Genomic DNA, 25,663 nt, shown 5'->3' with positions numbered 1-25,663 from the left:
TTTGCAGGTCACCTGCTCAGTGGGTGTGATACTTGGTTATACTGTGAATGCACCCCTCCCTATCATCTCGTAGTGGCTTCGTTTTCTTTGGACATAAACTGTCTTTTTTCGTCAAAGGCTGTTCAGCAGTTATTTGTGATTTTGGTGTTTTCATGAGAGAAGGTGAGCTCAGGTCCTTCTACTTGGCCATTTTTTCCTAGCCCCTGGGATCTGCCTTTCTCCCTACTTTTCTGCTTTTAAGTAAATGCCGACTCCTGGCTGGACTGTATCTTCATGCAGTTGGGGACAAGACGGGTCACCTCCTCAGGTCCCTAGGACATGCACCGTAGAGATTCCCTGAATGCATGGGATGCATGGGGTCCAAGACACGGGCACAGATCAGCGACGCCTTGGTCAAAATGTTTCCGGAAAAGGTATGTCTGTTAAACGTGCAAGGCTCTGCCTGCAGTTCAAAGAAGTCCCAGGGCTTCTAGGTGTCAAGGCTTCCAAACCTGGCCACTCCAGCTTCCGGCCCCCATGCCCTCGCCCTGAGCTGGGCCTGCAGGCTTACTCTCTGGTGTCAGAGGCAGCCTCCTGTGCCGTCTCCATGTCCTTTGGGCACCGTGGGCTGTGACTCGGTTCTGATAAATACAACAGAAACATCGACAGCAATGCCCATGTGAGAGCATCTGCTCACAGACAGAATCACCTGAGCTTTGTTTGAATGCAACACGGAAAACCTGACTCAAACTGATCTACCTACCGGCGTCTTCAGAGAATTTCAGTTGGGTTTTTCACAACTCCTATTTCCTTGTATCAGAAATACTTTTAATTAGTAAACACAGAGGACACACTCACAATCAGGTAAAAACCATGTTTTCCTTTTAATTGACAGTTTGCTCTCTTGCCTCCCACTCTGGTAATGATTAGGTCCCCACCTCTCAGGAGCGCTGCATCTGGACAGGCTGAGACAGAACCAGTGTGAACACGGTCCCAGAGCAGAGCTTTGGGAATAACAAGAACATCAAAAATCAGCCCTTCTTTTCACTTACACAGGGATTCACTCAGAGGGTCCAAAGCTCTGCTTTCTAACCGCAGAAAACCTGGAGCTCAAGGCAAAACTGGAAACCAGAAGGAACCGGAAATGAAGCATAGCGCCTCCTCAAATACTCGAGGCCTGATCATCTCACCTCTGCTTACAAGGAATGGCCCCACCCCAGCATTTGTAAGGGAAAACGTTTTGTTTCTATTTCACTTTCCAACTGGGTATAAAATCTACTAAAAGGAACACAAAGAATCAAAACAAATCAGCTCACTCACAAGAGTGCCTCCCAGATAGTGATTTGCGGTTGCTGAGATGATTCAGCACGTCATTTCCAGGTGGCAAAGTTCAGGACAATCTGAGAACTCAAAAAAGTGGCAGCTGTATTCACCAACAGGTTCATGTGAGACACACATACACACAACCCCATTTTTCAGTGTAAATACGACAAGGGGCCAAGACCCCCGATCAGCACAATAACTTATTTTGTACATTACAGTGCACGGAACAACGGAGGGAAAGACACTTTCTTGGAGAGGTTCGTCTGGGCTCTGAAGGCGGCTGGAGCCCGGCGCCCCGGCCATCATTAGCTCGACGCCGCCGCCTCTTTGGCTGCGCTGGCCTCGGAGGCAGCTGCTTCCTGTGAGGGATCTGCTGGCCTCTCCTCCTCCTCCCCCTCTTCCTCCTGGGGGTAGAGGTCTGGGTACTTCTGCATGCACTCCTGCATGGCCCGGAACTGGCCCACACAGTCCGACCCCTTGACATCCTCCTTGCTGTAGTGGAAGCAGGAAAAGGCCGCCTTGAACTGTTCCCCGCATGGGCCACTGGCCATCCCCCCAAGGCACGGGCAGTTCCAGTTGATGTCTCCGTTTGGCAGGATCAGTCCTGGGGAGGGAAGATGGACGAGGAAGCGAGACAGGTTTCATAAAAAGCACACCCAAGCCCCGGCCTCACAGGAATAATTGTAAGACGAACTGCTGCCTGGCTGGCACTGGCCGGTGGCCCTGCGTCCCCCTCGGGATGGGGTTTACACTCCCGGCAGAAACCCACCGAGCGTTCTCGGCTCAGCTGAAGAGAAGTCGCCGCGGGCGACTTTCTCCAGTTGCAGCTCTGCTGGTGTGCTAAGCCGGCCCCCAGGGCTGTGCTCTGGGCTGTGGCCGTGCCTGTGCTCAGGACTACACAGGGGGCACTGTTTAGTCCAAAGGCTTGAAGGAGGAGTCCTGGTCTCCCCCTTCCACATGGATGGTCAGGACCTCCCACGCCCTCCTTCAAGCCCCCCTGCTCCTCGGCTGCTCTCAGCACAGCGTGAGGACTGGAAAGTGAGGCTGGACGGTGTCCAAGGGGCGCTGGGCGTGTCAGAGCACTGAGGCTCCTCCATTTTGTCAAAGTGGAAGATTGTTCACAACTCAGAAGCAACTCCTAGGTTTGGCCTGATGGCCAGGTCAGTGCACGGCCCCTCCCACCTGAGGGAGACGCACTCGTGTCCTGGGAGCAGTGCTGGCCGAGGCGGACACCCAGCTGTGGCCAGGAACGTGGGACTGCCGCCCGCCGACCCCGGCCCTCTCACTCACCATGCTCCTCGTACGGGTCATTGGGGTCGTCGGCCACCAGCTCTGCGTTGCTTGGAGTCTCGTGGTCCTCTTTGGTCACAAATATGATTCGATCCTTCCCTAGAGTTTGGAGAACAGAGGGAGCCACGTTTCACCAGGAGCTGTGACGCATCCTGAACCCAAGCAGCCACGGAAGCCTTGTCCCATCTGAAACCTTGATGCGCTCCCCCAGGGGACCCGCTCACTGCCGACCTGGGGGGCAGTCTAGCGGCACCAGCGCACCACGTGCCTGTGGCTGGAGTGGGGAGGCGGGAGACGCACGTCTCGGTGCCACCGCGCGTCCTCGGCGGGGAGACGAGACGCCCCGAGCCCTCAAGTGCAGCTGCCCTCAGCCCCCAAGCCGCTGGCGTCTCACAGGCCGGTCCTGCCCAGCTCAGAACTCCCACGGCTCCACAGCTTTGCTCCTTCCCGTGGCCTAGAGCACCTCGTCCGGCCCGAGGGGCCTGCCAGCAGGCGCCCTCAGATGACACTCCGCCTACCGGGCTCCCCCGGCAGAGGCTTGGGAAGAGCGCCAGGGTGACCGTGTGGAGCTGAGAGGCCTGCGGGCGGGGGCGCTGCGGGGAGAGGGAAGGTGCGGGCCGGTACACCCTCCCCGCTGTCTCCCGGGCGGGTGACAGCGGTGACGGCTGACGCTCCGCACACACAGGCCCACGCCCGCTCCAGCACCCCACACTGGACCTCAGAGAAGGCGGCTTGTCCCGGCCGGGGGCAGGACTGGGGCCAGGCAGCTAGGGCGCGCTGAAGAACCTAAAGACCTCGGGGACTCCGGCCAGAGTTCAGAACACTCGAGGGCAGTCCACAGAAGTGCTGCGCTAAGCAGAAGACAGAAGCTGACACGGCCGCTCGGCTCCGCTCTGACAGTTTTGTTCACCAAGATCTCAGCCAGGCCCAGCCAGTGCAGAGGCTGGTGTCAGGCCCAGAGCCAAGGGGTCCAAGCCTGGGCAGTGACTTATCTTGTATCTCTAGCCCTGGTGCTCGACGGCCATGCTGGTTTACCAGACCAGCTGACAGTCAGGGCTCGACACGGTCTGCAGCAAGAGCGCACGCGCGGCCCTGCGCCAGAGGGAGGGCCGGCTTGGGAGGCGCTGGCTCCCGGGGCCATCAGCGTGCCAGAGGCTCAGGACGGGGGTTCAGACTGGGGCTCAAGCACACAACAGCTGCTGAGCGCACGCCTACCTCGGGGACCTGCCAGGCCGTGCTGTCGTCCAGGAGCGCATTCAGACACCTCACAGCCACCTTTCCCTGACTTCAGACCTCCTGCTCAGATGGCACCTTCCTTCATCCCTCCCCATCGCCTCTAACCCGCCTTCCCTCACCCACAATTACTTATCTGTTTACCACCCATCTCCCCGACTGACATGTCAGCTCCTCGGGGGCAAGGGTGCATCTGTTCCATTCACTGCAGTAGCTCAGAGCCTAGAACAGTGCCCGCGACACAGTGAGCAATCAGTGTTTGCTGGAAAAGTGAGTGGGGAAATGAGCTCTGAGCTCAGACAAGAAGATCCCAGGCCCCGCTGAGTATGGAGGAGAGATGGCTATCACCATGAAGCAGGTCACAGGGACAAAAATAACACCTTGCTTGGGTGGTCTCATTTCCCCTAGAACACATCACCGCTTGCCACACCCAGCCTGCCCCCTCCACTGCCTCCGCCATGCCACGGGGCAGACTACCCACCTGTGCCAACTGCCTCTGCCATGTGGTCAGGGCTGGCACATCACAGGTACTCAGTAACTGTTCACTGACAGAGCAGGAAAGAGCAAGACCAGCACTGGAAAAGGAGAACAAAGACTGGAGAAGTGTGGCCCTGGGCCAGGGAGCCAGCCGGAGTCCATGCTGCCTAGCACCTCGAATGACCCCAAGGCCAGGGGGCGGGCCCCTGAAGTCAAGCGCATGGGCAAGTGATTCCCTCAGAAGAGAGGGCAGCCGTGTGTACCGGTTCACTGGGTGACGCTGCAGGGAAAGTGGCCCACCTAACGCTCTCAGCCTGCTGCAACACAGACAAGCCGAAAGAGGACAAAAGTACACCAGGTAATTTCCGAGAGTTTAGGATGTGGAAGACACGAAGGCAGGGAAGACCTCACTGAGGAGGTGGCATCTGCACTGAACCCTAAAGGATGAGGAAGCAGCCGTGAGAAGAGCCGGGGGAGGGACGCACCAGGCCAAGGGAATAGCCAGAGGCCGGCCTGGCTGCACAATGACAGGTGCGTAGGGACCAGCAGGAGCCAGGTCAGGCCTCAATCACACAGGCCTTAATCAGGAAGGAGCTGGGGTCAGTTCTCTAAGTCCCATGGGAAGCATAAGGAATCCATGGATAGAAAAACAAGAAGTGCGGGACTGAGGGGACAGTGGCGTGGATAGATAAAAACCAGGCAAGGCCTAAAGTGAGTGCTTTTAATTCTTATCCCCAAAGAAAGAAAGAGATCTTTGATCCAGGAAACGATATGGGTCTGAACACTTACCTCTGCTTCCCAGATAACATGTGACTCCTAGAAACCCACAAGAATGAGGATTATAGCCTCATTATACTCAAAAGACTAAAAAAAATCTGCTACATAAAGGAGTAAATTAGACTCAGGACGATGGAATAAAAAACTAGAGACCTACTCTCTAACAAACTGGTGAGGGCAGAGGACTTCTGCTCATGGCAGAGTTCAATGTCAATCAATGGGAACTGCTTCTCAGAGACATCACTGAGTGTCATAGCTTTGCGGCCCAGGGAAGGAGGGTTCCAGAGGCAGAATGGGGTACTGGGAAATTGGTCACTCAGTTGTGTCCAGCTCTTTGCAACCCCATGGACTGTTGCTCTGACCATGGGATTTTTCAGGCGAGAACGCTGGAGTGGGTTGCCCTTTATCAGAATTCCATGGACTGTATAGTCCATGGGGTCACAAAGAGTCGGACAGGACGGAGCCACTTTCACTTTCCTCCTCCAGGGGATCTTCCCCACCCTGTGACTGAACTGCATTGGCATCTGAGCCACCAGAGGAGGCCACTGGCAAAAAGGCTTAGTATTTTAAACTGAGCCGTGAGCTGAAGCTTGACACACTTCTCCTAACTGAAGCATGACCTTGGGCAGGTCACCTCCATCTCTGGGCTCAGGATTTCCTGAAATAACTGAGGGAGCTGGAGTATTCACTAGAGAATTTCCTGGGACTTCCACTTCTCTCTGGAACTTCAGTCTCAGATACCCACCCTCCCCCTCACCCGGCATGGAGAAGGTACTTCATGAATATCTGCGGAATGAATGAAGACTAACTTCTCATTTTACAAGACTGGACAACCGGGCCTGGAGGGTTTGGGTGTCAGCTCAGGGACAGTTCCTGGTTGCGCGGGGAGGCCCGCGGACCGCGGCCTGGAGACTTCCTAGGTGAGAGACCGCAGGCGGGGACCAACTTTTGTTTTTTTCTGCGGGATGTCTTCCCAGCGGAGGGCTCCCTGGAGTCCTCTGGGCACCAGACGGAGAAGCTCTGGAATCAGACCGCGGGCTCCAACCCCAGCTCCGCGAGTAGCCGGCCGCGTGGCTCAGCCAAGTCACCTCTGGGGTCTTGGTTTACTCTTGGGATAAGAGCAGGGCCTGATTTAGGAAAGTCGCTGCGAGACAGGCCACTCAAGGCTCCTGGCGCAGGGCCTGACCCGTGCCCGCCGGCGGCACTCCCACCGCCAGCGTCGCGCCCACCGAGGGGCGACCTTCCGGGTCAGTTAGAGGCGGTGCAAACGGGAACACGTGGTGTGTGGCGAGCGGCGTAGCAACATAATTAGTAATCAGCACATTTCCCGTTACCAGCCTCGGGCAGCGCGCTCGCGCCGCTCTAACCCCCGGGCCCAGTTTACGAGTCTCCCCACGTGCTGTTCCCTCCGAGGTCCAGGTTCGAGTCTCTCGGAGACCCGGGACAGCCTTACTCCTCCGTGGGCCTCGGTTTTCTCATCCGAAAAGTGGGGCTGGCGACCCCGCCGCCAACCCGCACCTTCCTCCCGAGAACTCGTGCCCCGCGCCCTCAGTGGGGGCGCTGCATGGACCGCGTGTCCCCTGCAGGGCCTCGGAGTCCGTCTCCACGCAGCCCGCCCTCCTACCTTCCTGCCGGCAGTAGGCCATGATGCAGCCCGGCGCTCCGACCTCGCGGCGATCGCCTCACGCCGTGACCTCTCCGCGGCGGGGCGGGCGGCTCGGAGGCCCGCACGGACCCGCCCCCCAGGCCTGCCCGCCGCGCGCCTGCCTCGGCGCTTCCAGCTCGGCGCGCTCAGCCGGTAACTACATTTCCCGGCAGGCTGCGCGCCTCGCGGCCACTCCCCAGGCAGTAGGAACTACATTTCCCAGAATGGCTTGCAGTGCGCGGGCGCGTCCGTGAGGTGTCAGTGGGTGGCAACTTTCGGAAAGCGCCCGACCCAGGACTACGTTTCCCAGGAGGCAGTGCGGCACGGCGAGCGAGAGCCAAAAACGCCAGGGCTCCCTGGGCGGTAGCTCTGGGGCGCGTCCCGGGCTCTGGGTTGCGCCGCTGTCTGCCGCTCTCGGGCGGGCGAGAGGTCGCGGACTCAGTGCTGCGGCGTAAACCCTGCTCCGCGCTGAGCCGAGCGAGGCGGGCGGCGACCGGGCCCCACCATGGCCGCGAACGTGAGTGTCTCCTGGCCCGCCGGCCACACCCAGGCCTCCCGGTCCTCCGGCCCCCTCTTCCCGCGGGCGTGTCGCGGCGCCCTGCCGGGTGGTCCCCTCCGTCCACTCGCCCGCCTCCCTCCCGCACCCGTGTCCGCGCCTTCCGGCAGCTGTGCCGTCTGTCTTGCTCAGCCCTGCCCGACTCCTTGGGCCCCGCGGTGTTGGGGACTGGGCCTCTGGCCCGTGGCTCCGGCTCGGGGTCCTCTGGTGCGGGGCGCCTCCCCGTAGCTCTTCCCTTCGTTCCCGGTTCCCTCCTGGACCTTCAGGGTTGTCACGTGTGCGGACTTGAAGGGCCGGACGGGGCCGAGAGAGGTGGCCAGTCCACGGGGGCGGTGGGGAAGCCGATCCGCCCTGCTGGAGCTGTCCAGCGACGTGCTGTACGGGGCGGGCGGTGAGCTCCGTGCCCAGCGGGGTATGTAAGACCCGGGCTGTTACGATACAGGAGCGCAGGCCAGGTGGGGAGCGGAGACTTCAGGGCGGCGGGCAGAGGGGGGCATTTCCCTACGGCCGGGCGCTCGTCCTCCTAGCAGGGGTTTAGTTGCAGAGCCCCTCGCTGAAGGTGGTGCCCCTGGAAAGGCTGCTGGCCTCCTGCCAGCAGCCAGCCTTTCTCAGGAACCTTTCTATTTAAGCCAAACATTCATTCAACAAACCGAGGGGCCCCTCCCACCAGGGTGTTCGGAGAAGGAGCTGGTGACTCAGGCTCCGCTCCCCTGTGAAAGTGTCTGGAGCCAGCCAGCTCGGAGCCCTGCCAGCCGGGGCACTCCCTCCCTCTTGCTTTGGTTGAGCGTCCTAGCCACTCTCCGCTGCTCTGTTACACCCTTCCAGGCTCCTCCTCTGTCCCCAAGCGTCCTCTCTGCCTCCCACACCCCCTGAGAAGCCAGGGCTTTCGTCACCCACAGCCCCAGTACACCCTGCCTGGTGTAGAGTTGTTTGGGAGGCCGAGAAGCCTTAAGCGGTGCACCTAGAGGTGGTCCCCCAGATGCAGGGTCTGCCGGGGGAGGCCTGGGCTGTGTCAGGAGACAGGCGTGCCCCCAGACCACCGCCAGGATACCTTACAGATGAGGGCTTCCCAGCAGGGGCACGTGCTTGCCCAGGGCCCCACAGCCAGCTCGGCGGGTCATGGGAAGGTGTGACAGGCTTTGGAGTCAGGCCCACCTGGGGAAAGATCCAGATTCTTCCTCAGTAGCTATGTGACCTTAATTCCTTGGGATCTTTGTTTCCTCACGGGCTCAGTTACTGTGAAGTTTAAGGAAGACTCTGCTTTCAGCACAGTGCCTGGCGCACCATAGGTCCTTAGTATGTTAAAAAGCAGTTTATCTTCAGTCCTGGTGGGCAGAGAGTCTTGGATACATAGGGTCCTGATCTTTGCTAAAGAGTGTAGATGAATTTGGGTATCCTCTGGCACCAGACCTTCGTTGATTGACCCAGTACTGGGGTGCACATTTACAGGGACCAGAAGGCCCGGTACCGAAGAAAGATCAGAAGATTGTGGGCTGGAGCAGGAAGGACACAGGATTCTTAATCACTCTAACCTCCCTCCAGTAATGGAGTTACTGTTGACATCTGTGCTTAATAAATGGGTAAACAGGGTCAGAGGGGTAAAGCAGCTGACCCTGGGTTACACAGGAAGTGATTTTCAGGAGCTGTAGGTCGGCCCCCAGCCCGCCACGCACTGCTCATCGCTTCTAAGCCTGGAGTAGGGGAGCGTGCAGAGGGGAAGTCTCCACCGTCCTTGTTTACTGGGAATCTGGTCTAGAAAGTGGGCCGGGTGTGTCATGCCAGCCTGAGGATCACCTTCTTTCTTCTCTTCAAGGCCATCTTTGAGCCGCTTATCTTGATGTTGGCTGTTAGGGGTGGCTGGGGGGAGGCCCAGGAGGAAGCCAGGCCTTCCAGGGCCCAAGCTGGGGACTGGCTTCTTTTCCCATCCTACGTGCCTACCTCGGGCTCCCCGTGTTCAGCCCCTGTTGTGGCCCCAGGCGTGAGGAAGGCAGTTTGGAGTGCAGTGGCAGAGAGTGGCCCCCAGTTGCCCAGATAGGAATCCTGCGTCTGCCTCTTAGAGGCTGTGTGGTGTGGACTGGTGCTGTGATGGCTGACCGCTGTGTCCCCATCTGTGACGTGCGGTCGTGACGGTGCCCACCTCCTCGGGCTGGTGCAGGACTGGCGTCTGATAGACTGGCGTGCTTGCCGTTGCCATCATCATAATGGCTGATGCTCACCTATCTGCCTGCAACGAATTGCTCCACTCACGTTTCCAAATGGCCTGGAAAGTCAAGACCGTCGGTGATGCTTGTGTTAGAGGAAGCTGGGTGTAGAAACGGGTCGAAAGTCCATTCAGGTGGAGGGGCCTTTTCAAAATGAGAGACTTGAATCCGTGAATTAATGTTCACTTTGACTGAGCAGAGATAAGTTAACAACAGATAAAGCACTTGCTGTCTGTCTCGGTTGCAAAGAATCATTTATTTGATGTCCTTTTCAATAGACAAAATTTCTGTTATAATCCATGATCTGTAGGGTTTTCTGGAAGCTGTAAAAAAACCTTGTTACCAACTTTTTTTTTAAAGCGTCTCAATAAGACCCTGACAGTAATGTAAAGTGTCCCTTGAGCCACCATGGGGGAAAGTTTCCAAAAATACTTCTTTCCCCCATGAGCCGTTTTCTCGGGTGCACAGTTAAAGGAGATAGGTGCTGGAGTCACGGCGGGTGTGCTCCAGGCGTGAGCCTCGTGTGCTGTTTGGTTTTAAAGTAGGTCTAAACTGGATTTGGGTGGTGGGGTCAGAGTCCCCCTTTTTGTGGCCGTGTCTGTCAGTTTTTTGAGCCTGTGAAGGAACGCTTCCGCTGGATTAGGAGCGTTCCCTGAGAGCAGCAGGCTTTCTGGAGGCTGGACAGCGTGGGGATTTAAATCACAGCCTCAGTGCGCTGATTGCTTCTAGCTTCCATAGCGTTGACATTCGAACGCCCGGTGTTTTCAGCAGTTAACTGTTTTGGCAATTGTATAACAATAACTCTTCCATTTTTTTTTATTAGGTTGTCCTGAAGAGGTTAGTCACCTCAGTGTTTCCATAGCATTCCAGAGTCGTGTGTCACCCCAGAGGCACGGGTGTCAGTGTGAATATGTATCACCGGGTCCGCAGCTAGAGTTGGGGCAGTTCGTTCAGCTAGTGCTTTGTTTCCAGTAAATAAAAGCTTGTGTGATGTCCACTGTGGGCGTTGCCGCATATCCATCTTGGTAAAGTCCCTGCTCCTCCCTTAAACAGGACCATCTGTAAGTTAGATTAGATCAGCATTATCGATACGGGCTTCCTGGGAACAAGAAGACGATCCAACCGGTTCACAAAATGCAGTCGTGGCTGTTTGCTGACTGGCGCTGGCAGCAGAGCTGCAGGTCAGGGCCACCCGGTGGAAGCCAGGCAGCGCCAGGCAGCCACCCTCACGGGGAGCTGGGCAGCGCAAAGGAAACGCAGCTGGGTGCAGGACCGAGAAGGCAGCCTGTTGCCGTTTCCTCAGGGCCTTCCCCTCAGGGCCTCCCGGGAGAGCTGTGGCCGAAATGGCCCTCAAAGGGGAGGGAGTCCCTTGGCTGCCGAGTCTAGTTTAGTTTGAGAGCCTAAAGCAAGTCGTGAAACAGTTTTGTAAAAGCGTCAGTTACTGGATAGACATAACTGTGTATAAATGACAGAAGACCTAAAATCTCGGTGAAAGACCTGGTTACAAGACAGTTGTCAAGGAAACTGGCTATTTCTGTAGCATGCAACATTTTAAGAGAGTGGCCAGAATCATGACTGACACATACCAGGAGATTTCAGACTTTAGGAACTTCCTGCAATTTCTAGAATGTTTATATTAATATATTTATCCACACAATATGACCTAAGAATTTTTCATTACTCAGTGTTTCCCATGTAATGTAACATACCAAATGAGCCCAATTAGCTTAATATTTCTCTTTGAGATGTTTAGGGGTTTTCTGAAGCATCCCAGAGTTAGCTGGAGGTCAAAAGAGCTTCATTAAGAATTTGATTTGAGGAAGTTTGTGAAAGATATCAAAAAGTTATAAATGTTTGACTAAGTAGGATCGTAAGTCACTGTGAAACAATATATTAAAATTCATTCATTTAATTAAATTTAGTCTGATCTTAGTCAGTCCTGGCCATGTACAAAAACTTTTCTCAGGGTTCCCTTTTTAAAATTGATTTTTAAAAATATATGTTACTTTATAGTTCAGTCTCTGAGTAAAGCGCAGAGTATATTTATTAATAGTCTCAGACACATTTAGTTTCCGTGTGTGTGTTGCTCAGTCGTGTCCGACTCTGCGACCCCACGGACTGTAGCCCGCCAGTCTCCTCCGTCCATGGGGTTTTCCAGACAAGAACACTGGAGTGGGTTGTCATAAAAGTAAGTAATTAAAGACTTATTTAGCAGTTAATCTTTCAGTATGTTCTTATTAAGAAAACGATCTAGACATTCAGTGAATTCCATCATTTGACTTAATTTAGCAGAACTCCAACTCTAAAATTTCAAATCCCCCCAGATTTGGAGAAACTGTTTTTAGGCATGAAAGTGAAAGTCACTTGGTTGTGTCTGACGCTTTGCGACCCCATGGACTATACGTTCCATGGAATTCTCCAGGCCAGAATACTGGAGTGGGTAGCCTTTGCCTTCTCCAGGGGATCTTCCCAACCCAGGAATCAAACCAGGGTCTCCTGCATTGCAGGTGGATTCTTTACCAACTGAGCTATCAAGGAAGCCCTGTTTTTAGGTACATATGCCCTAAAACAAAATTATTCTTTAAAGAATTCACCCCAAATCTTATTCATTATTTATGAAAATATTACCATACCAAGTTAATTTTCTTGTTGACACATTTCATAACCACAACAACATGAGCATATTAACTTTCAGGAAACCTGGGTACAGCTAAAATATTACACTGAATGGTGACTGTAAAGCCATGTCTGTATTAATTAGACCATCAATTTTAGCTTGTTTTCTTCCATTAAAGATTAATCCTAGATTATGTGATCCTTTGACATTTTGGGCTACTTTAAGTGAAATATTTGATTTGTAAACATTTACTTTTAAATCCATTAAGTAGAACTCTTTTACATTAATGTTGATAGTAACCTCTGAAGTTAGAGATGGATCATACTTGTGTATACAGACATATACACAGATGTATACACCAGATGCCCAAAGAAATAGCTGTCCTGCTTGAGTTTTACAAAGATTTGTTTTCACACACAGATACACCCCCCCTTTTTTTTGCTTTTGAGTCTACTAATTAAGCCAAATAGACTCTAAAACTGGAAAGAAGAAAAAAGGTCAGTCTTCATCCCAGTTCCCAAGAAGAAAAGCACTAGAGAATGTTGAGACTATCGGATGGTCGCTCTCACTTCCCTTGCTAGTGAGGCTATGCTCAAAATCCCTTAAGCCAGGCTTCAGCAGTACTTGAATTGAGAACTTCCAGATGTACCGGCTCAGAAAAGGCAGAAGAACCAGAGATCAAATTGCCAACATTCATTGGATCATAGAGAAAGCAAGGGAATTCCAGAAAAACATCTACTTCTGTTTCTACATTAAAGCCTTTGACTGTGTGGATCATAACAAACTGTGATAAACTCTGGAAAAAAATGGGAATAACAGGCCATCTTACTCGTCTGTTGAGAAACTTGTATGCAGGTCAAGAAGCAACAGTTAGAACCTTACATGGAACAACTGACTGGTTCAAAATTGAGAAAGGAGTATGACAAGGCTGTTTACTGTCACCATGCTTATTTAACTTATGTACAGAGTACACCACACGAAATGCTGGGCTGCATGAGTTACAAGCCAGAATCAAGATTGCCAGGAGAAATATCAACAACCTCAGATACACAGATGATACCACTCTAATGTCAGAAAGCAAAGAGAAACTAAAGAGCCTCTTGATGAGGGTGAAAAAGCTGGCTTAATACTCTGGCCACCTGATACGAAGAGCTGACTCATTGTAAAAGACCCTGATGCTGGGAAAGATTGAAGACGGGAGGAGAAGGGGACGACAGAAGATGAGATGGGTGGACGGCGTCACTGACTCCATGGACGTGAGTTTGAGTGAACTCCGGGAGTTGGTGGTGGGCAGGGAAGCCTGGCGTGCTGCCGTTCATGGGGTTGCAAAGAGTCGGACACGACTGAGCGACTGAACTGACTGAAAGCTCAATATTAAAGAAACTAAGATCATGGCATCCGTCCCGTCACTTCATGGCAGACGGAGGGGTAGGAAAGGTGGGAGCCGTGACCGACGTCCTCTTCTCGGGCCCTACAGTCACTGTGGACGGTGACTGCAGCATGAGATGGGAAGACAGCTGCTTCTTGGGAGGGAAGCTGTGACAGACCTAGAGAGTGTTTTAAAAAGCAAAGACGTCACTTTGCTGACAAAGGTCCATATAGTCAAAGCTGTGACCTTTCTCGTAGTTATGGACGGATGTGAGAGTTGGAGCGTACAGAAGGCAGAGTGCCAAGGAACTGATGCCTTCGAAATGTGGTGCTGGAGAAAACTCTTGGGAGTCCCTTGGACTGCCAGGAGGTCAGACCAGTCAATCTGAGAGGAAATCAACCCTGAATACTCATTGGAAGGACTGATGTTGAAACTGAAACTCCAGTACTTTGGCCCCCTGGTGTGAAGAACTGACTCACTGGAAAAGACCCTGATGCTGGGAAAGATTGAAGGCGGGAGGAGAGGGGGGCAATAGAGGATGAGATGTCTGGATGGCATCACCGACTCAATGGACATGAACTTAGGCAAACTCCAGGAGATGGTGAAGGACAGAGAGGCCTGGCGTGCTTTAGCCCATGGGGTTGCAAGGAGTTGGACATGACTTGGCAACTGAACCACAACAGTTAAGCCAACACTATAGACTCAAGGCAGTGTGGGCTGTGTTCACATTTCAGGAACATGATAAGGGGTGTAACTTCAGGCTTTCTCCTAGGAATGCTTCTGTTCCTCAAGGTCTGAATTTGGAAGATGTTTTATCAAGCCAGCTTTCTCTACGGGGCTGGAACATCTAAGGCGCTCCCTCCCGGCCGTTTACGAGTTAAGTGTTGGCAGACATTGGTTCTGTCAAGAAGCCAGCCAGGAGGCCTTTCGGCCTTTGAGGGGTGGTTTCCCGTTATTACGCCCAATTCAGATAGGATCTCGACAGCTTTCTGAGGCCCAGTGATGGGACGTACCTGGCTTCCTGAGGGGTTCCCCTGGGGCTGCGTGGCTCTCCTGTGCCTTGGCGTCTCTCTGCAACAGGTGAACCTGCTACAGGTGCTGGGAGTGCCAGGTGGCCAGCTGCCACGGCGCCCCCCGGCCAGCAGAACTCACTTAGTGGCTGTAGTAGGCCCTGTGGGGCCGCTGCGCGGCACGTCCGCTAGGTCCCCCGCCGCCCGGGGGCTGCTCCTGGCCGAGGGAGCAAGTGTCCGTCTACCGTGGAGTTGCGCAGGCTCAGTCTCGTCCCACTGCCGGTTTGTTCACGCCGCACATACAGAAGTCTTTCCAGTTTAAGTCAATCTGTTAAGAAAGACCAGTGAGCAGAGATCCCAGGCCTCTGCCTAGGAGACGGTCCAGTAACCCCTTTAAGACTCCAAGTCCCAGGAGGAGCAGCTTGAGTAAAACTCAGAGTGGGATTTAAAGCGATGATGTCCAGGCGTCAGGAGAACTCAGGAGAACTCTCGAAAGCACTGAAGGAACACAGAGAAGTGGGTGGTGCCCCCGGGGCCCCTGCTGGCACCAGGCCCTGGTTTGGGCTGGACTCCAGCTGTCTGCTGGTGGATGTGTCTGACAGCCCCCCAGCTACACCAGTCAAATGCGGATGGAAATTTAGTTAACAATCAAATCAAGAAGAAACAAGGGCATTTTATTTGAGCCAAACAGGATTATAGCCCTGGAGACAGCCTCCCGGAGGCTCTGAGAACGCTGACCTGCTGGAAGTTGAAGACACAGCTGTGTGCATTACAGGAAAGGGGCACACTGGTGGTTCACACACAGTTCACCAGGGACACACAGTCCAGGGAGGCCCGTGGACAAAGCGAGCAGCGAGTCCCCCTGGCCCCCTGCAGAGCTGCGAAAGAACGCTGCTCCTTTAAGGAGTTTCGCTGCTGACGTCAGAAGAGAGGGGAGAAGGTCTTCACGGCTGAGCAGGTGCTCCCGTCTTGGAGAAGGTCTGGCCGTGATGCAGATGTGGACTGCGTGTTGGGGAGCGGGGAGGCCCACACGGCACAGAGTTCTCTGTTCAAATTTTCATGTCCTGCCCTCAGATAGAAATTACATTTCACCAGCTTGTAAATGAGTGTTCCTGGAAGCACTGTTCATAATCGCTAGTTGCTGGAAATATCCAAGGTTTCCATCGACTGGAGAGTAAATTGACAGGCGTGGAATTCTGCTCGGCCATAAGAAGGAGCAGACTCCTGATGCCGTGACAGAGACGGCCCCAGGCGTTACGCCGAGCCCGAGAATCCGAACAGGAGCTCGTGCTGCGTCATGACCCGCTCGCACCACGTTCAGGAGGAGGCAGGACAAATCGCAGTGAGACGGATTCAGGTCACTGTCCCCTCTGGGCAGTGGGGAGACGGATATTGGCAGGGAGGGGCACAGGGAGCTTCTGGGCAAGAGACGTGTTTCGTGTGTTGACGAGCATGGCTCTGCACTTGTCAAAACCGAACACTCAGTCTGTGCATGTAACTGAGTGTAAAGGCAGTTTGGTTTCTAAAAACGAGTTTCCTTTTTTGTGTTTTTCAGTATTCTAGTACGAGTAACAAGAAAGATCACGTCAGAATCACAAACAAGTCCCAGCCAGGCTTCTTGGAGCGGCTGAGCGAGACCTCGGGTGGGATGTTTGTGGGGCTCATGACCTTCCTGGTCTCCTTCTACTTAATCTTCACCAATGAGGTACGAGGTTTGGGGTCCCTCTGTGCAGAGTGAGGGTCCCTGCAGCATCTCCATGCAGAGGCTGGATATGGTAATAAGGGTCAAGGTTTTATGGGGATGAGGGTTGGATTACTCAGTCCGTTCTGTTGTGCCCCGCTTCGCGACTGACAGAAGCAGGAGGGGAGACGGGTCAATTCACATACCTGAAATGGGGTGAAAGGACAGGTGGAAAGTGACAGTCGCTCAGTCGGGTTTGACTCTTTGCAGCCCCGTGGACTATACGGTCCATGGGATTCTGGCCAGAATACTGGAGTGGGAAGCCTGTCCCTTCTTGAGCAGGCCTTCCCAACCTGGGAATTGAACCAGGGTCTCCTGCTTTGCAGGCGGATTCTTTACCAACTGAGCTATTCACACTCTGAAATGGGGACAGCCTCGGCCGCAGGCGTGGCTGGATCCAGGCATTCACGCTGGGCCACCAGGAGCCTCTGTCTCTCCATCTGCTGCCCATTTTCCTCTGTTGTTCCACGGGCTTTTCCCTTGTGGCGGCAGAGGTGGTCCGGCAACAAGCCCAGAGAAAAGAGGCTGCGTCTGTGTTCCTAAGTCAGTTTAGCCAGAGGCTCAGGGAGATCTCTGAGTGTCCTCAGTCCGCTCTGAAGCACTCCTGGGGGCCAGTGGACCCAGGATGCGGTTGGCGAGGCCTGGGTCACACTGAACAGCTATGCCATCAGCCCTAGTGAAGCACATGGATGGAGGGGAGGGGAGGGGAGGGGTGCAGAGCAGAGGCAGCCGCTGTTCTTCCTGGCGCGGCTGGTGCTGCGTGGGTGCGGGGAGGCCTGGAGAGTGGGCATCCTGGGTCCTCCTCGCCCCAGGCAGCAGGCGTCCAGCAGTTGAAATCCTCGCTCTCCGGCGTGCACAGGGCCGCGCGTTGAAGACGGCGACCTCGCTGGCCGAGGGGCTCTCGCTGGTGGTGTCTCCCAGCAGCATCCACAGCGTGGCTCCGGAGAATGAGGGGAGGCTGGTGCACATCATCGGGGCCCTGCGGACGTCCAAGGTAGGCCGGCAGCGCCCGCTGACCGCAGGGGCTCGGGCACCTCGTGGGTGTCATCTGGAGGCCTGGGCCTCGGAAACCATACTTCTGGTGTGAGTCACACTGCACTGCTTGGCGGCTGGGGACCCGTCTCTCCAGGGCCTCAGAGGCTTCCTCTGTCAAATGGGGAGAAGCCTTGTAACAGCCCGAGTGGGCTCTGCAGATCAGCCCAGATTCAGGAGCTCCCGTCCTGGCACAGTGGCCCTTGGCCGGAGCCTCACACAGAGGCGCTTTAACAGTGATGGCGGGCCTTCGTGCCTGGGGCAGCGTCTCCTGTCTGAACATCCTTCATGCTGCCGGGCCCTGCAACCCTGGGCTCGCAGCCTGAGCGTGCGTGCAGCTCGGGTCACAGGCTCAGCTCTTGGGGCGGCGGCTCTGCTTGGCGCCCGTACGAGCAGCGCAGAGTTCCCTGGGCTGTCCTGCCCTCTGGACCTGTTTCTCCCCAGCCTAGCTTCCCCTGAGCTGAGGATTCTTGTCCTTCGTTCTCCTGGTCTGTTTCTCTGTGAAGCTCCTGTCTGATCCTAACTACGGGGTCCACCTCCCGGCCGTGAAGCTGCGGCGGCACGTGGAGATGTATCAGTGGGTGGAGACAGAGGAGTCCAGGTGAGGGGCTGGCTGGGGCTGCGGGAGGTACGGGGTCAGGGGGACGCGTGGCCGGCCTTCACTGCGGGACTGCTGAAGGCCACCGTGGGAAGTTTTCCTTGCGGAGGAACGTCAGATTGTCCCTGAGGGACTGGCCCATGGTCTCGATTGGAGGCGGCAAGGGTCTTCTGCAGAGTGCCTGGGGGAAGAAAGTGGCTGGGCTAGTTCCCGGGGATCACTGCGTGTCTGAGCTGGTGTGGACCAAGCCTGCGCCATGTGGGGAGAGTCTGGCCTGGGAGCCCCGAGGCAGCTTCAGGCTGGAGACGCCTAGAGGTGGGGCCACCTCGGGGATGGCGGGCTGACTCGGGCGCCTGTTTTCCCCGCAGGGAGTACACGGAGGACGGGCAGGTGAAGACGGAGAGGAAGTACTCCTACAGTGAGTCGCGGGCCCCTCCCTGCTCTCTGCAGCCTGTGTCTTTCCTCAGCCAGCATCAGGCCCCCGGCGTGCTGGTCCTCGGAGCCCTGCTCCCCCGTCTGTCCAGCAAGGCTCCAGGAGCTGCCCCTTTGGCCCGCGGGTGGTCCCAGGCTTGAATAAAAGGACGGGGACCGGCGGGCCTCAAACCTGAGGCTTACCATGGTTTCCCCATGTTCCTTCTGCTCAAAACAGACACAGAATGGAGGTCGGAGATCGTCAACAGCAGAAACTTTGACCGAGAGATTGGCCACAAAAACCCCAGGTAAGAACCAGCCCCTGGCAGGTTCCTAGCCCCGCGTCCTCATCTGAGTAATGGGGCTGAGTTACTTCTGTCTCACGGGCTGATGAAATGTGGGCCAGGGTTCGGAGGCCCACTCTGGCACCGTGAGCAGAGGCGGGGCCTGATGCCCCTGGCCCTAGGGCCTGGGTATGAGGCTGGGCCGAGTGCCCAGAGGGGTGGTCAGTGGTGGGTGTGGGGAGACTGTCCGCAGGGCTTTCAAGAGCGGCCGCATTTGACGCCCCCGTTCAGGGGTCCGGCAGAGGATGGTTAGCTCAGGGGCAGGGGTGAGGGTGTTGAGACGGGCGTGACGCTGGACAGGGCCCGTGTGGGCTGTGTGCTCTGATGACCTGGGCAAGGCCAGAAAGGGCCTTGAACGTTCCCAGTGAGGCTTGGATGCTGGCAGGAAGGGTCTGGAGGGGAGGGTGTGAAGTCCATGGCAGGGCCGTCTGACGGCTGCGGGGGCAGGGTGGGACAGGCTGGCAGGGGTCCAGGCAAGATTGTAAGAAGCTCTGGGCGACGGGAAGCCAGCGGAAGCTGCCCTTCCTCGGCAGGGGATGGGATCAGGGGAAGACAAGACTGCAGGGCCGGGCTGGGCTGGGCTGGCAGGAGCCCCCTGGGTGCGGACCCTGCCGTACACCTCCCCTGGGATGGTGGCAGCTCCCCTGGTGCCCCACATCGCCGACAGCTCCCCCCTCTCCCCAGCGCAATGGCCGTGGAGTCGTTCACCGCAACAGCCCCCTTCGTCCAGATCGGCAGGTTTTTCCTCTCGGCGGGTGAGTCTCAGGCCGTTGGGTGAGCCACCATGGACCCAGAACCCTGCACTTCCACCCGGTTGCCTCCCAGGAGCCGGGGCCCTGACTCAGTCCTTGGGTGGTTGAAGGGGTCTCCCGTGGCCCTGGGCAGGGCCAGCCAGCACTTCTCCAGCGTCTTACTTTTGGGCTGGGGCCAGAGGGCAGGTGTATCCCCAGGAAGGGGCCCCTGTGTGGAACCCCCTGAGACCTGTTCAGGGAGCAGCTGCCAGGTGTGGATCCTTGCTGGGCTGAGCAGGCGGGGCTGAGAGCCCCTCCTCAGGCAGCCCTGGAGGGCAGCGCACATAAGGCCCCGGGCTCCACTCCTGAGCCCCGCGGGCCCCCGGCCCTGAGCCAGACCCTGGAGGGCCTCCCGCAGAGAGGGGCTTGCAGGGGACAGTGTGGCTGTGAGACTGCCATTGAAACTCCTGGGGCTTGTCCCTGGCCAGACCTGACAAGGGAGAGAGGACACCTAGGGTCAGCGCGTCGAGGGGCAGGGAAGAGACCGTGTGAGCAGAGCCTGGCCTGTTGGCCGTGTGCTCTGGCCCTCAGTTGGTGCCACCCATGCCAGGCAGCCCAGCCTCGTGCTGCGGGGCAGCAGGGAGCCAGGCCAGGACGCCGGTGACTGGCCTGGGGAGCAGTGGCCACAGGGCTGAGGCCCTCCCGGGCTGCGGTCACTGCCTGACGGGGTTGGCTTCCTGGAGGCGCTGGAGGCTTAAGGGGCTGGCCCTGTGGACGCATGGAGCTGGAGCAGGGCCTCCGGGTCGGAGAGTGGGTGTCCAGAGGCCCTGGGGGATGCGCCGGCAGGCGGCCCCGCAGCCGGGCTTGTGGGGCCAGCTGGGAAGGCGTCAGGCTGCGGGTTTGCAGGCGGGGCTGCAGCAGACACGCACTGTTCCTGACCACCCGCCTCCCAGGGCTCATCGACAAAGTGGACAACTTCAAGACGCTGAGCCTGTCTAAGCTGGAGGACCCGCATGTGGACATCATTCGCCGGGGGGACTATTTCTACCACAGTGAAAACCCCAAGTACCCCGAGGTACCCAGCGGGTTCGGGCGCTCGATGGCAGAGGTCGGGGCCCCTGAGTCCCGCCGCCGACAGCGCGCGAGAGTCCAAGCCGCAGCCGGCGAGGGTGGAGGGAGCGGCTGTCTGCACAGTGGGGCTGCCTGGGCGCGGGTGGGGGTGGTGTGACCCCCTCGTGGGCGGGTGGGCGCCCTGGGCCCCAGCTCGGACTCCCACCTCCCTCACGCGCCTCTCTTCCACCCCAGGTTGGGGATCTGCGCGTCTCCTTCTCCTACGCTGGGCTGAGCAGCGACGACCCCGACCTGGGCCCGGCTCACGTGGTAAGCGGCTCCCCAGGCGGACAAGGGGGGCCTCCCGGGTGCAGACACCTGGGCCCAGGTGTGTGCTTAGGGCATACCCGTCATGTGTGCGCACGTCCACGGGCCCCAGGCGGGCGAGTGGCCCTGGAGGGTCTCAGCGCGGTGCCTGGAGAGGGTCTTCCAGCCCTGTGCAGGCGCTCTCCCTGGGCGCTGACCTCTGCTCTATAAATGCTTGGTCCTGCGCTCCAGACCATCACCCCTGCCCCGCCCCCACCGGGTCCTCCCCGGGGCTGTGGAGGGAGCAGCCCAGCGGGAGCGCCTCCCCCAGGCCCACGTGGCGGCAGGGGCTGGGGCAGCCCGGGGCTCTCTGCTGCCTTGGTGCACAGTGAGGAGGGCAATGGCCCCGTGGGCAGATGGCCCCGCAGCTCTGAGCCAGAGGTCTCTGACCAGGTCACCGTGATTGCCCGGCAGCGAGGCGACCAGCTGGTCCCCTACGCCACCAAGTCGGGGGACACCCTGCTTCTCCTGCACCACGGGGACTTCTCGGCAGAGGTGAGCGGTCGCGGCACACTGGTGCAGCTCCAGTGCTCTGGTCACCAGCCGCCCCCACGGAGGCAGAGCCAGGGCCGCGAGGCAAGAGAGGGCAGTAGAGGGGTGAGGTGTCCAGAGAGAGGGAGCGGTGAGCAAAGCAGAGAATCCCCCGGACCCCCCGGACGCCCAGAGGTGGCAGGCGTGGTAACAGGAGCCTCCTTTGGCAGCGGGTGGCGAGCAACATCTTTGCTGAGTCCCAAGTGAAGAGCCGGGTGGGTCAGTCTTGTCGCAGCCCAGGGCCCCCGTTGCCAGGGCCAGGGCGCCGTGCGGCCCTGAGCACAGAGGGGCAGGCAGAGGTCCCTTCGAGCTGAGTATGAGCTGGGGTGAAAGAGTGAGTTTTGCAGGACTAGGTGAGTGAGGGCAGGCGCCCCCAGGGAGACCCGCGTACCCCCATCCTCAACACAGGGTCAGGCCTCACCCTCGCCACAAGGACAGGGTGCAGAGAGGGGGCTCTAGTCCAGCGCCTGCCGGCGGGGCGGCGTAAGACCCCTCGGTGGGCTGTGGCCACCTCCCCTCCCTGCTTGTCCTGCAGGAGGTGTTTCGTCGGGAACAGAAGAGCAACTCGCTGAAGACGTGGGGCCTGCGGGCGGCCGGCTGGGTGGCCATGTTCATGGGCCTCAACCTCATGACACGGATCCTCTACACGCTCGGTAGGTGGGCAGACAGGGCCTCTTTGGCTCCCACCGCCCACTGGGTGCGCTTAGCCCCTGCTGTGATCTCAGGGCCTTGGGATGGGTGAGCCGGGGGTGGACGCTGACCCCCGAGGCTGCGGTCTCCCTGCCCTGCCCACCACGCGTCCCCTCAGCCTTCACCCCTTCACCCACAGCTGAGGTGCTGTGCTGCGGGGCTGGCTGGCCGGGAGATCTCCAGGTTCCCTTCCTGCCCCAGCCTCAGTTTCCTCACACCTAACTTGCTGAGTTTTGTGAAGAGCTTGGCAAATAGGAAACACTCAAGAGCTGTCATCCTTCACACCCCACCCCCCAAACCCTGAACTAGACTTGGGACAGCCCTAGCAGCTCTGGAACGCAGGGGAGGCTGTGCCGGGCTGCTCATGGGCCCCAGGTTGGCCTGCTTGAGCCCAGACACTCGGCTCCGGACCCAACCCCAGGGTGGGTGACTGGCGCTGGGCCTGGCTGCTCTGCAGAAGGATGGGGCTTCTCAGGGGACTGAGCCCTGTCCAGTCAGGTGGTTATGGTCCCAGAAACCCCTCCTCCGCTTGGCCTTTCCAGCTGGGAATCTGGCTACAGCCCCTAGACAATCAGCCCATTTTACAGGTGGGAAGACTGAGGAGCAGTGGGGGTGGGGGAGGCTGCTTCCCCCAGAGGGCGGAACCGCACCCAGGAACGCAACCCGCATGGTCATGAGGCCCATCGTGGCCACGACCTCGGGTAGGCCCTTTCCTCTCGGGGCCCGGTCCCCCTCGTCAGGTCTGTCTTGGGGGCTGCCCTCTGACTGGTTCACTCCATGCCAGAGGCTGAGCCTCTAGGGTCAGGACAGAGTGAGCACACAGAGGGACTCGGTGCAGGGGAGGGACGCGGGAAGCTGCCGGCAGGGCACCCGCCCACCCCGCTCCGCCCTCCGTTCCTGTGACAAGCACCTTCTGAGAGCCTGCTGCGTGAGCATGGGCTGTGGGCCCTGGAGGCCGAGCCGCCAGCAGGACAGGCAGGGGCCCCGTCCTGGAGGCCCTGCCACGAGGACGGGCAGGGTCCTAGTCCTCTGAGCTTAGTGTGGTGGCTAAGAGCAGAGGCTCTGCACTCAGACAGCCTGGATTTAAATTGTGGTTCTGGCACCTTCTGTCTGTACTTAACTGCCAGGCCTCGGCGATCTTGTGGGTGAACCGAGGTTAGGAACAGCACCAGCCTACAGGAGGGCGGGGTTGGATGAAATGCGTGGTCCCCCAGCCAGCGCCCACACACGAGCCCTGCTTGTTGCGGGGGCTGTTGGGCCTACGTGGGGCTGGACCCAGATGGGCCCCAGGCGGCCTATGAGTCGCTGCACCTCGCCGGCCTCTTGGGAACTGAGTGCAGGCAGGCCGCCCGGTGCATGCCGGCCACGGAAGGCCTGCCTCAGCGGTCCGCAGGTGAGGACAGGACTGATGAAGGGCTGATGGAGCCCACGTTGGGTGGCAGCCTGCGCGGGTCTCCGGGTGGGCGGCTCCTCCGGTGCATCGAGCCCTCACAGGTCCTCCCTGGAGCTGGCACACAGGTGACTGGTCACAGCTTGGGTGAGCGACAGGCTCCTCCAGGAAGGGCTGGGCGGCCCAAGCAGGCCTGCGGGGGGCTCAGCCCTGCCGCTCTGTCGGGTAGCAGAGAGGTGCTCGCCAGCACCTCTCCTCTGCCCCAGGGCCTGCCGGGGCGGGGCTGGGCTGGGCCGGCCGTGCGCGGGGCTCTTCCGCGTGTGTCGTGTGTCCCGGCCGCTGCGGGCCACGTGTCCCACCGCTGCCTCTCCCTCCGCACCTGGTCCAGAGACAGGTGGGCTGCCGGCAGGGGGAGCAGAGGAGCCGAGCTGGGGGCCTGGGAACCCTGACCGCACTCTCTCTCCACAGTGGACTGGTTCCCCATCTTCCGAGACCTGGTCAACATCGGCCTGAAGGCCTTTGCCTTCTGCGTGGCCACCTCACTGACCTTGCTGACCGTGGCCGCCGGCTGGCTCTTCTACCGGCCCCTGTGGGCGCTCGGCATCGCTGGCCTGGCCCTGGTGCCCATCATCGTTGCTCGGACTCGGGTGCCGGCCAAGAAGCTGGAGTGAGCGGGTGCAGCGCCCGCAGACACCCCCGCGCCTCAGACCCAGGCCGCCCTCCCCCAAGCTGCCTGGGTCTTGGATTCCACACGCGCCCCGCCCCAGCCGCACACACGGGCGGCGGGTTGGTGTCCGTCAGTTAGCCCTTCACGCCCCTTCTTGCTGCGGGCAGCTTTGCTGGCAGGAGGCAGCTCCTGTCTGGCAGCGTGACCTCCGCCCTCCGCTTGTCTCCTTTTCTCTCTGGGCACCGCGTGGCCGCCTGTGTCTCTTAGCTGATGTCTGTAGAGGTGGTGACGCTCAGACCAGAGACGGTGCCAGGACCCACCACTGCCACACCAGGGTCCAGGACAGGGTGGCCTGGGCACCACAGACCCGCTCTGTGTGACTCAGCTCAGTGCTCAGAGGGCCACGGGGTGTCTCGATGAGTGTGGACGTCTGTCCGGCTTCGCACGCATGTTGCAGTTTGGCAGAATCCTTTTGGTGTGCAGGACCTTCCGAAGGTCTGGTTACTTAATGTTTCTTATCGCTTCGTGTCTCTGCATGAAACTCCCTGACAAGGGGATTGTTTGGGGGGTTGTTAAGTGGGGGTTGTTTGAAATAAGACTTAAAAAACAAAACCCCTCCTGAATGATTCATATCTCAGACTGTTACACAAAAGCCCTCTGTGATCTGTCTGTTGAAGTCAGTTCAGAGCATGGAAAGTTCGGTGGGGCTGTGACTTACCTGGTTGAGGAAGTTACCCGTCCGTATTCTGGGCCCCTGGGAAGGTTTTCAAAGCTTCAGGTGCTTTGAAACCAGTGTTAGCAGAAGGCTTGTTTTCCCTCAGAGAGGAGATGGGTGTCTCTGCGTCTGAGAGAAAAGCATTTCCTTTCTTCTCTGGCATCAAAACGCACTGTTTTCTTGAAGGTGATTTTGCATTATTCAGCTATCCCAAGTGTGTTCCTTCATGGTGGCCCCCTTGCACGCGCGCACACACACAGATCGACCACAGTCGGGCATCCGAGGCTGCGTGTTGGGAAGCTCACCCGGCTCTGCTCGCCACATGCTTTGCCGTCAGCACCCGGCCCCGAGTGGCTGCTCCGGGGGCCTTATGTGCTCAGTGACCACAGCTTCATTCCTAACTCAAATCCACCCACACTTAGTTCACAGTTTCTAAGTTTCCTAACTGCTTTCACACCCTTCGAAAGATAAGTATGTCGATGTCTTAAGAGATGGTACGTCCTTTGACTATTGGAACTTGCTATGCCTTGCTGGGGAGAAGGCGATGGCACCCCACTCCAGCACTCTTGCCTGGAAAATCCCATGGATGGAGGAGCCTGGTGGGCTGCAGTCCATGGGGTCGCTAAGAGTCGGACATGACTGAGCGACTTCACTTTTCACTTTCATGCATTGGAGAAGGAAATGGCAACCCACGCCGGTGTTCTTGCCTGGAGAATCCCAGGGACGGGGGAGCCTGGTGGGCTGCTGTCTGTGGGGTCGCACAGAGTCGGACACGACTGAAGCGACTTAGCAGCAGCTGGGGTGGCTGCTTTAGTGAGTAATCTCTCTCAGTGTCCTGGGGGACTTGAGGTGTAAACTGAGCTTTTTCATGTACAAAACAGCCAGCCCCAGGGATGTTATCTGGGTTTAAGGACTGAAAT

General features: G+C 57.8%; 2 protein-coding genes across 5 annotated transcripts in view; one reads left to right on the top strand and one right to left on the bottom strand.

The window, feature by feature from the left end:
* Positions 840–6,882, bottom strand: CHCHD4 (coiled-coil-helix-coiled-coil-helix domain containing 4). Of its 3 annotated transcripts, none has more exons than XM_018066889.1 (3): positions 6,704–6,882; positions 2,593–2,691; positions 840–1,906 (listed from the first exon to the last, which is right to left on the bottom strand). In XM_018066889.1, exons 1-3 carry the CDS (start codon positions 6,723–6,725, stop codon positions 1,608–1,610), a joined length of 420 nt encoding a protein of 139 aa, XP_017922378.1. In that variant the 5' UTR covers positions 6,726–6,882; the 3' UTR covers positions 840–1,607. The 3 variants fall into 3 exon arrangements, with proteins under 3 accessions (XP_017922378.1, XP_017922379.1, XP_013829163.2); XM_018066890.1 differs by lacking the exon at positions 6,704–6,882 and adding an exon at positions 5,889–5,994; XM_013973709.2 differs by lacking the exon at positions 6,704–6,882 and adding an exon at positions 4,307–4,717.
* TMEM43 (transmembrane protein 43) overlaps positions 7,020–25,663 on the top strand; it is a 20,269-nt gene continuing 1,625 nt past the window's right edge. The window contains exons 1-12 of one of the 2 annotated variants that reach the window (XM_018066887.1): positions 7,021–7,241; positions 16,033–16,182; positions 17,078–17,212; positions 17,757–17,851; positions 18,217–18,266; positions 18,498–18,567; positions 19,288–19,358; positions 20,288–20,409; positions 20,640–20,714; positions 21,144–21,245; positions 21,817–21,934; positions 23,830–25,209. In XM_018066887.1, coding sequence (XP_017922376.1) covers positions 7,230–7,241; positions 16,033–16,182; positions 17,078–17,212; positions 17,757–17,851; positions 18,217–18,266; positions 18,498–18,567; positions 19,288–19,358; positions 20,288–20,409; positions 20,640–20,714; positions 21,144–21,245; positions 21,817–21,934; positions 23,830–24,032 — 1,203 coding nt within the window. In that variant the 5' untranslated portion in view covers positions 7,021–7,229 and the 3' untranslated portion in view covers positions 24,033–25,209. Of the gene's footprint in view, positions 7,242–16,032; positions 16,183–17,077; positions 17,213–17,756; positions 17,852–18,216; positions 18,267–18,497; positions 18,568–19,287; positions 19,359–20,287; positions 20,410–20,639; positions 20,715–21,143; positions 21,246–21,816; positions 21,935–23,829; positions 25,210–25,663 lie in introns of those variants that run through there. The other variant, XM_018066888.1, reaches the window with a different exon arrangement.

The sequence above is a fragment of the Capra hircus genome, chromosome 22, assembly GCF_001704415.2.
Source record: "Capra hircus breed San Clemente chromosome 22, ASM170441v1, whole genome shotgun sequence".
Classification (NCBI taxonomy): Eukaryota; Metazoa; Chordata; class Mammalia; order Artiodactyla; family Bovidae; genus Capra; species Capra hircus.
The sequence above is the reverse complement of the archived record's forward strand: the minus strand, read 5'-3'. Positions and strand labels throughout refer to the sequence as shown.

Excerpts from the sequence above, each read along its gene's own strand:
- CHCHD4 (XM_018066889.1), bottom strand. The coding sequence starts at position 6,725 with ATGGCCTACTGCCGGCAGGAAG. Across the intron at positions 2,692-6,703 it reads GGCCTACTGCCGGCAGGAAG|GGAAGGATCGAATCATATTT; the intron begins GTAGGAGGGCGG and ends TCCAAACTCTAG. Across the intron at positions 1,907-2,592 it reads TGACCCGTACGAGGAGCATG|GACTGATCCTGCCAAACGGA; the intron begins GTGAGTGAGAGG and ends TTCCCTCCCCAG.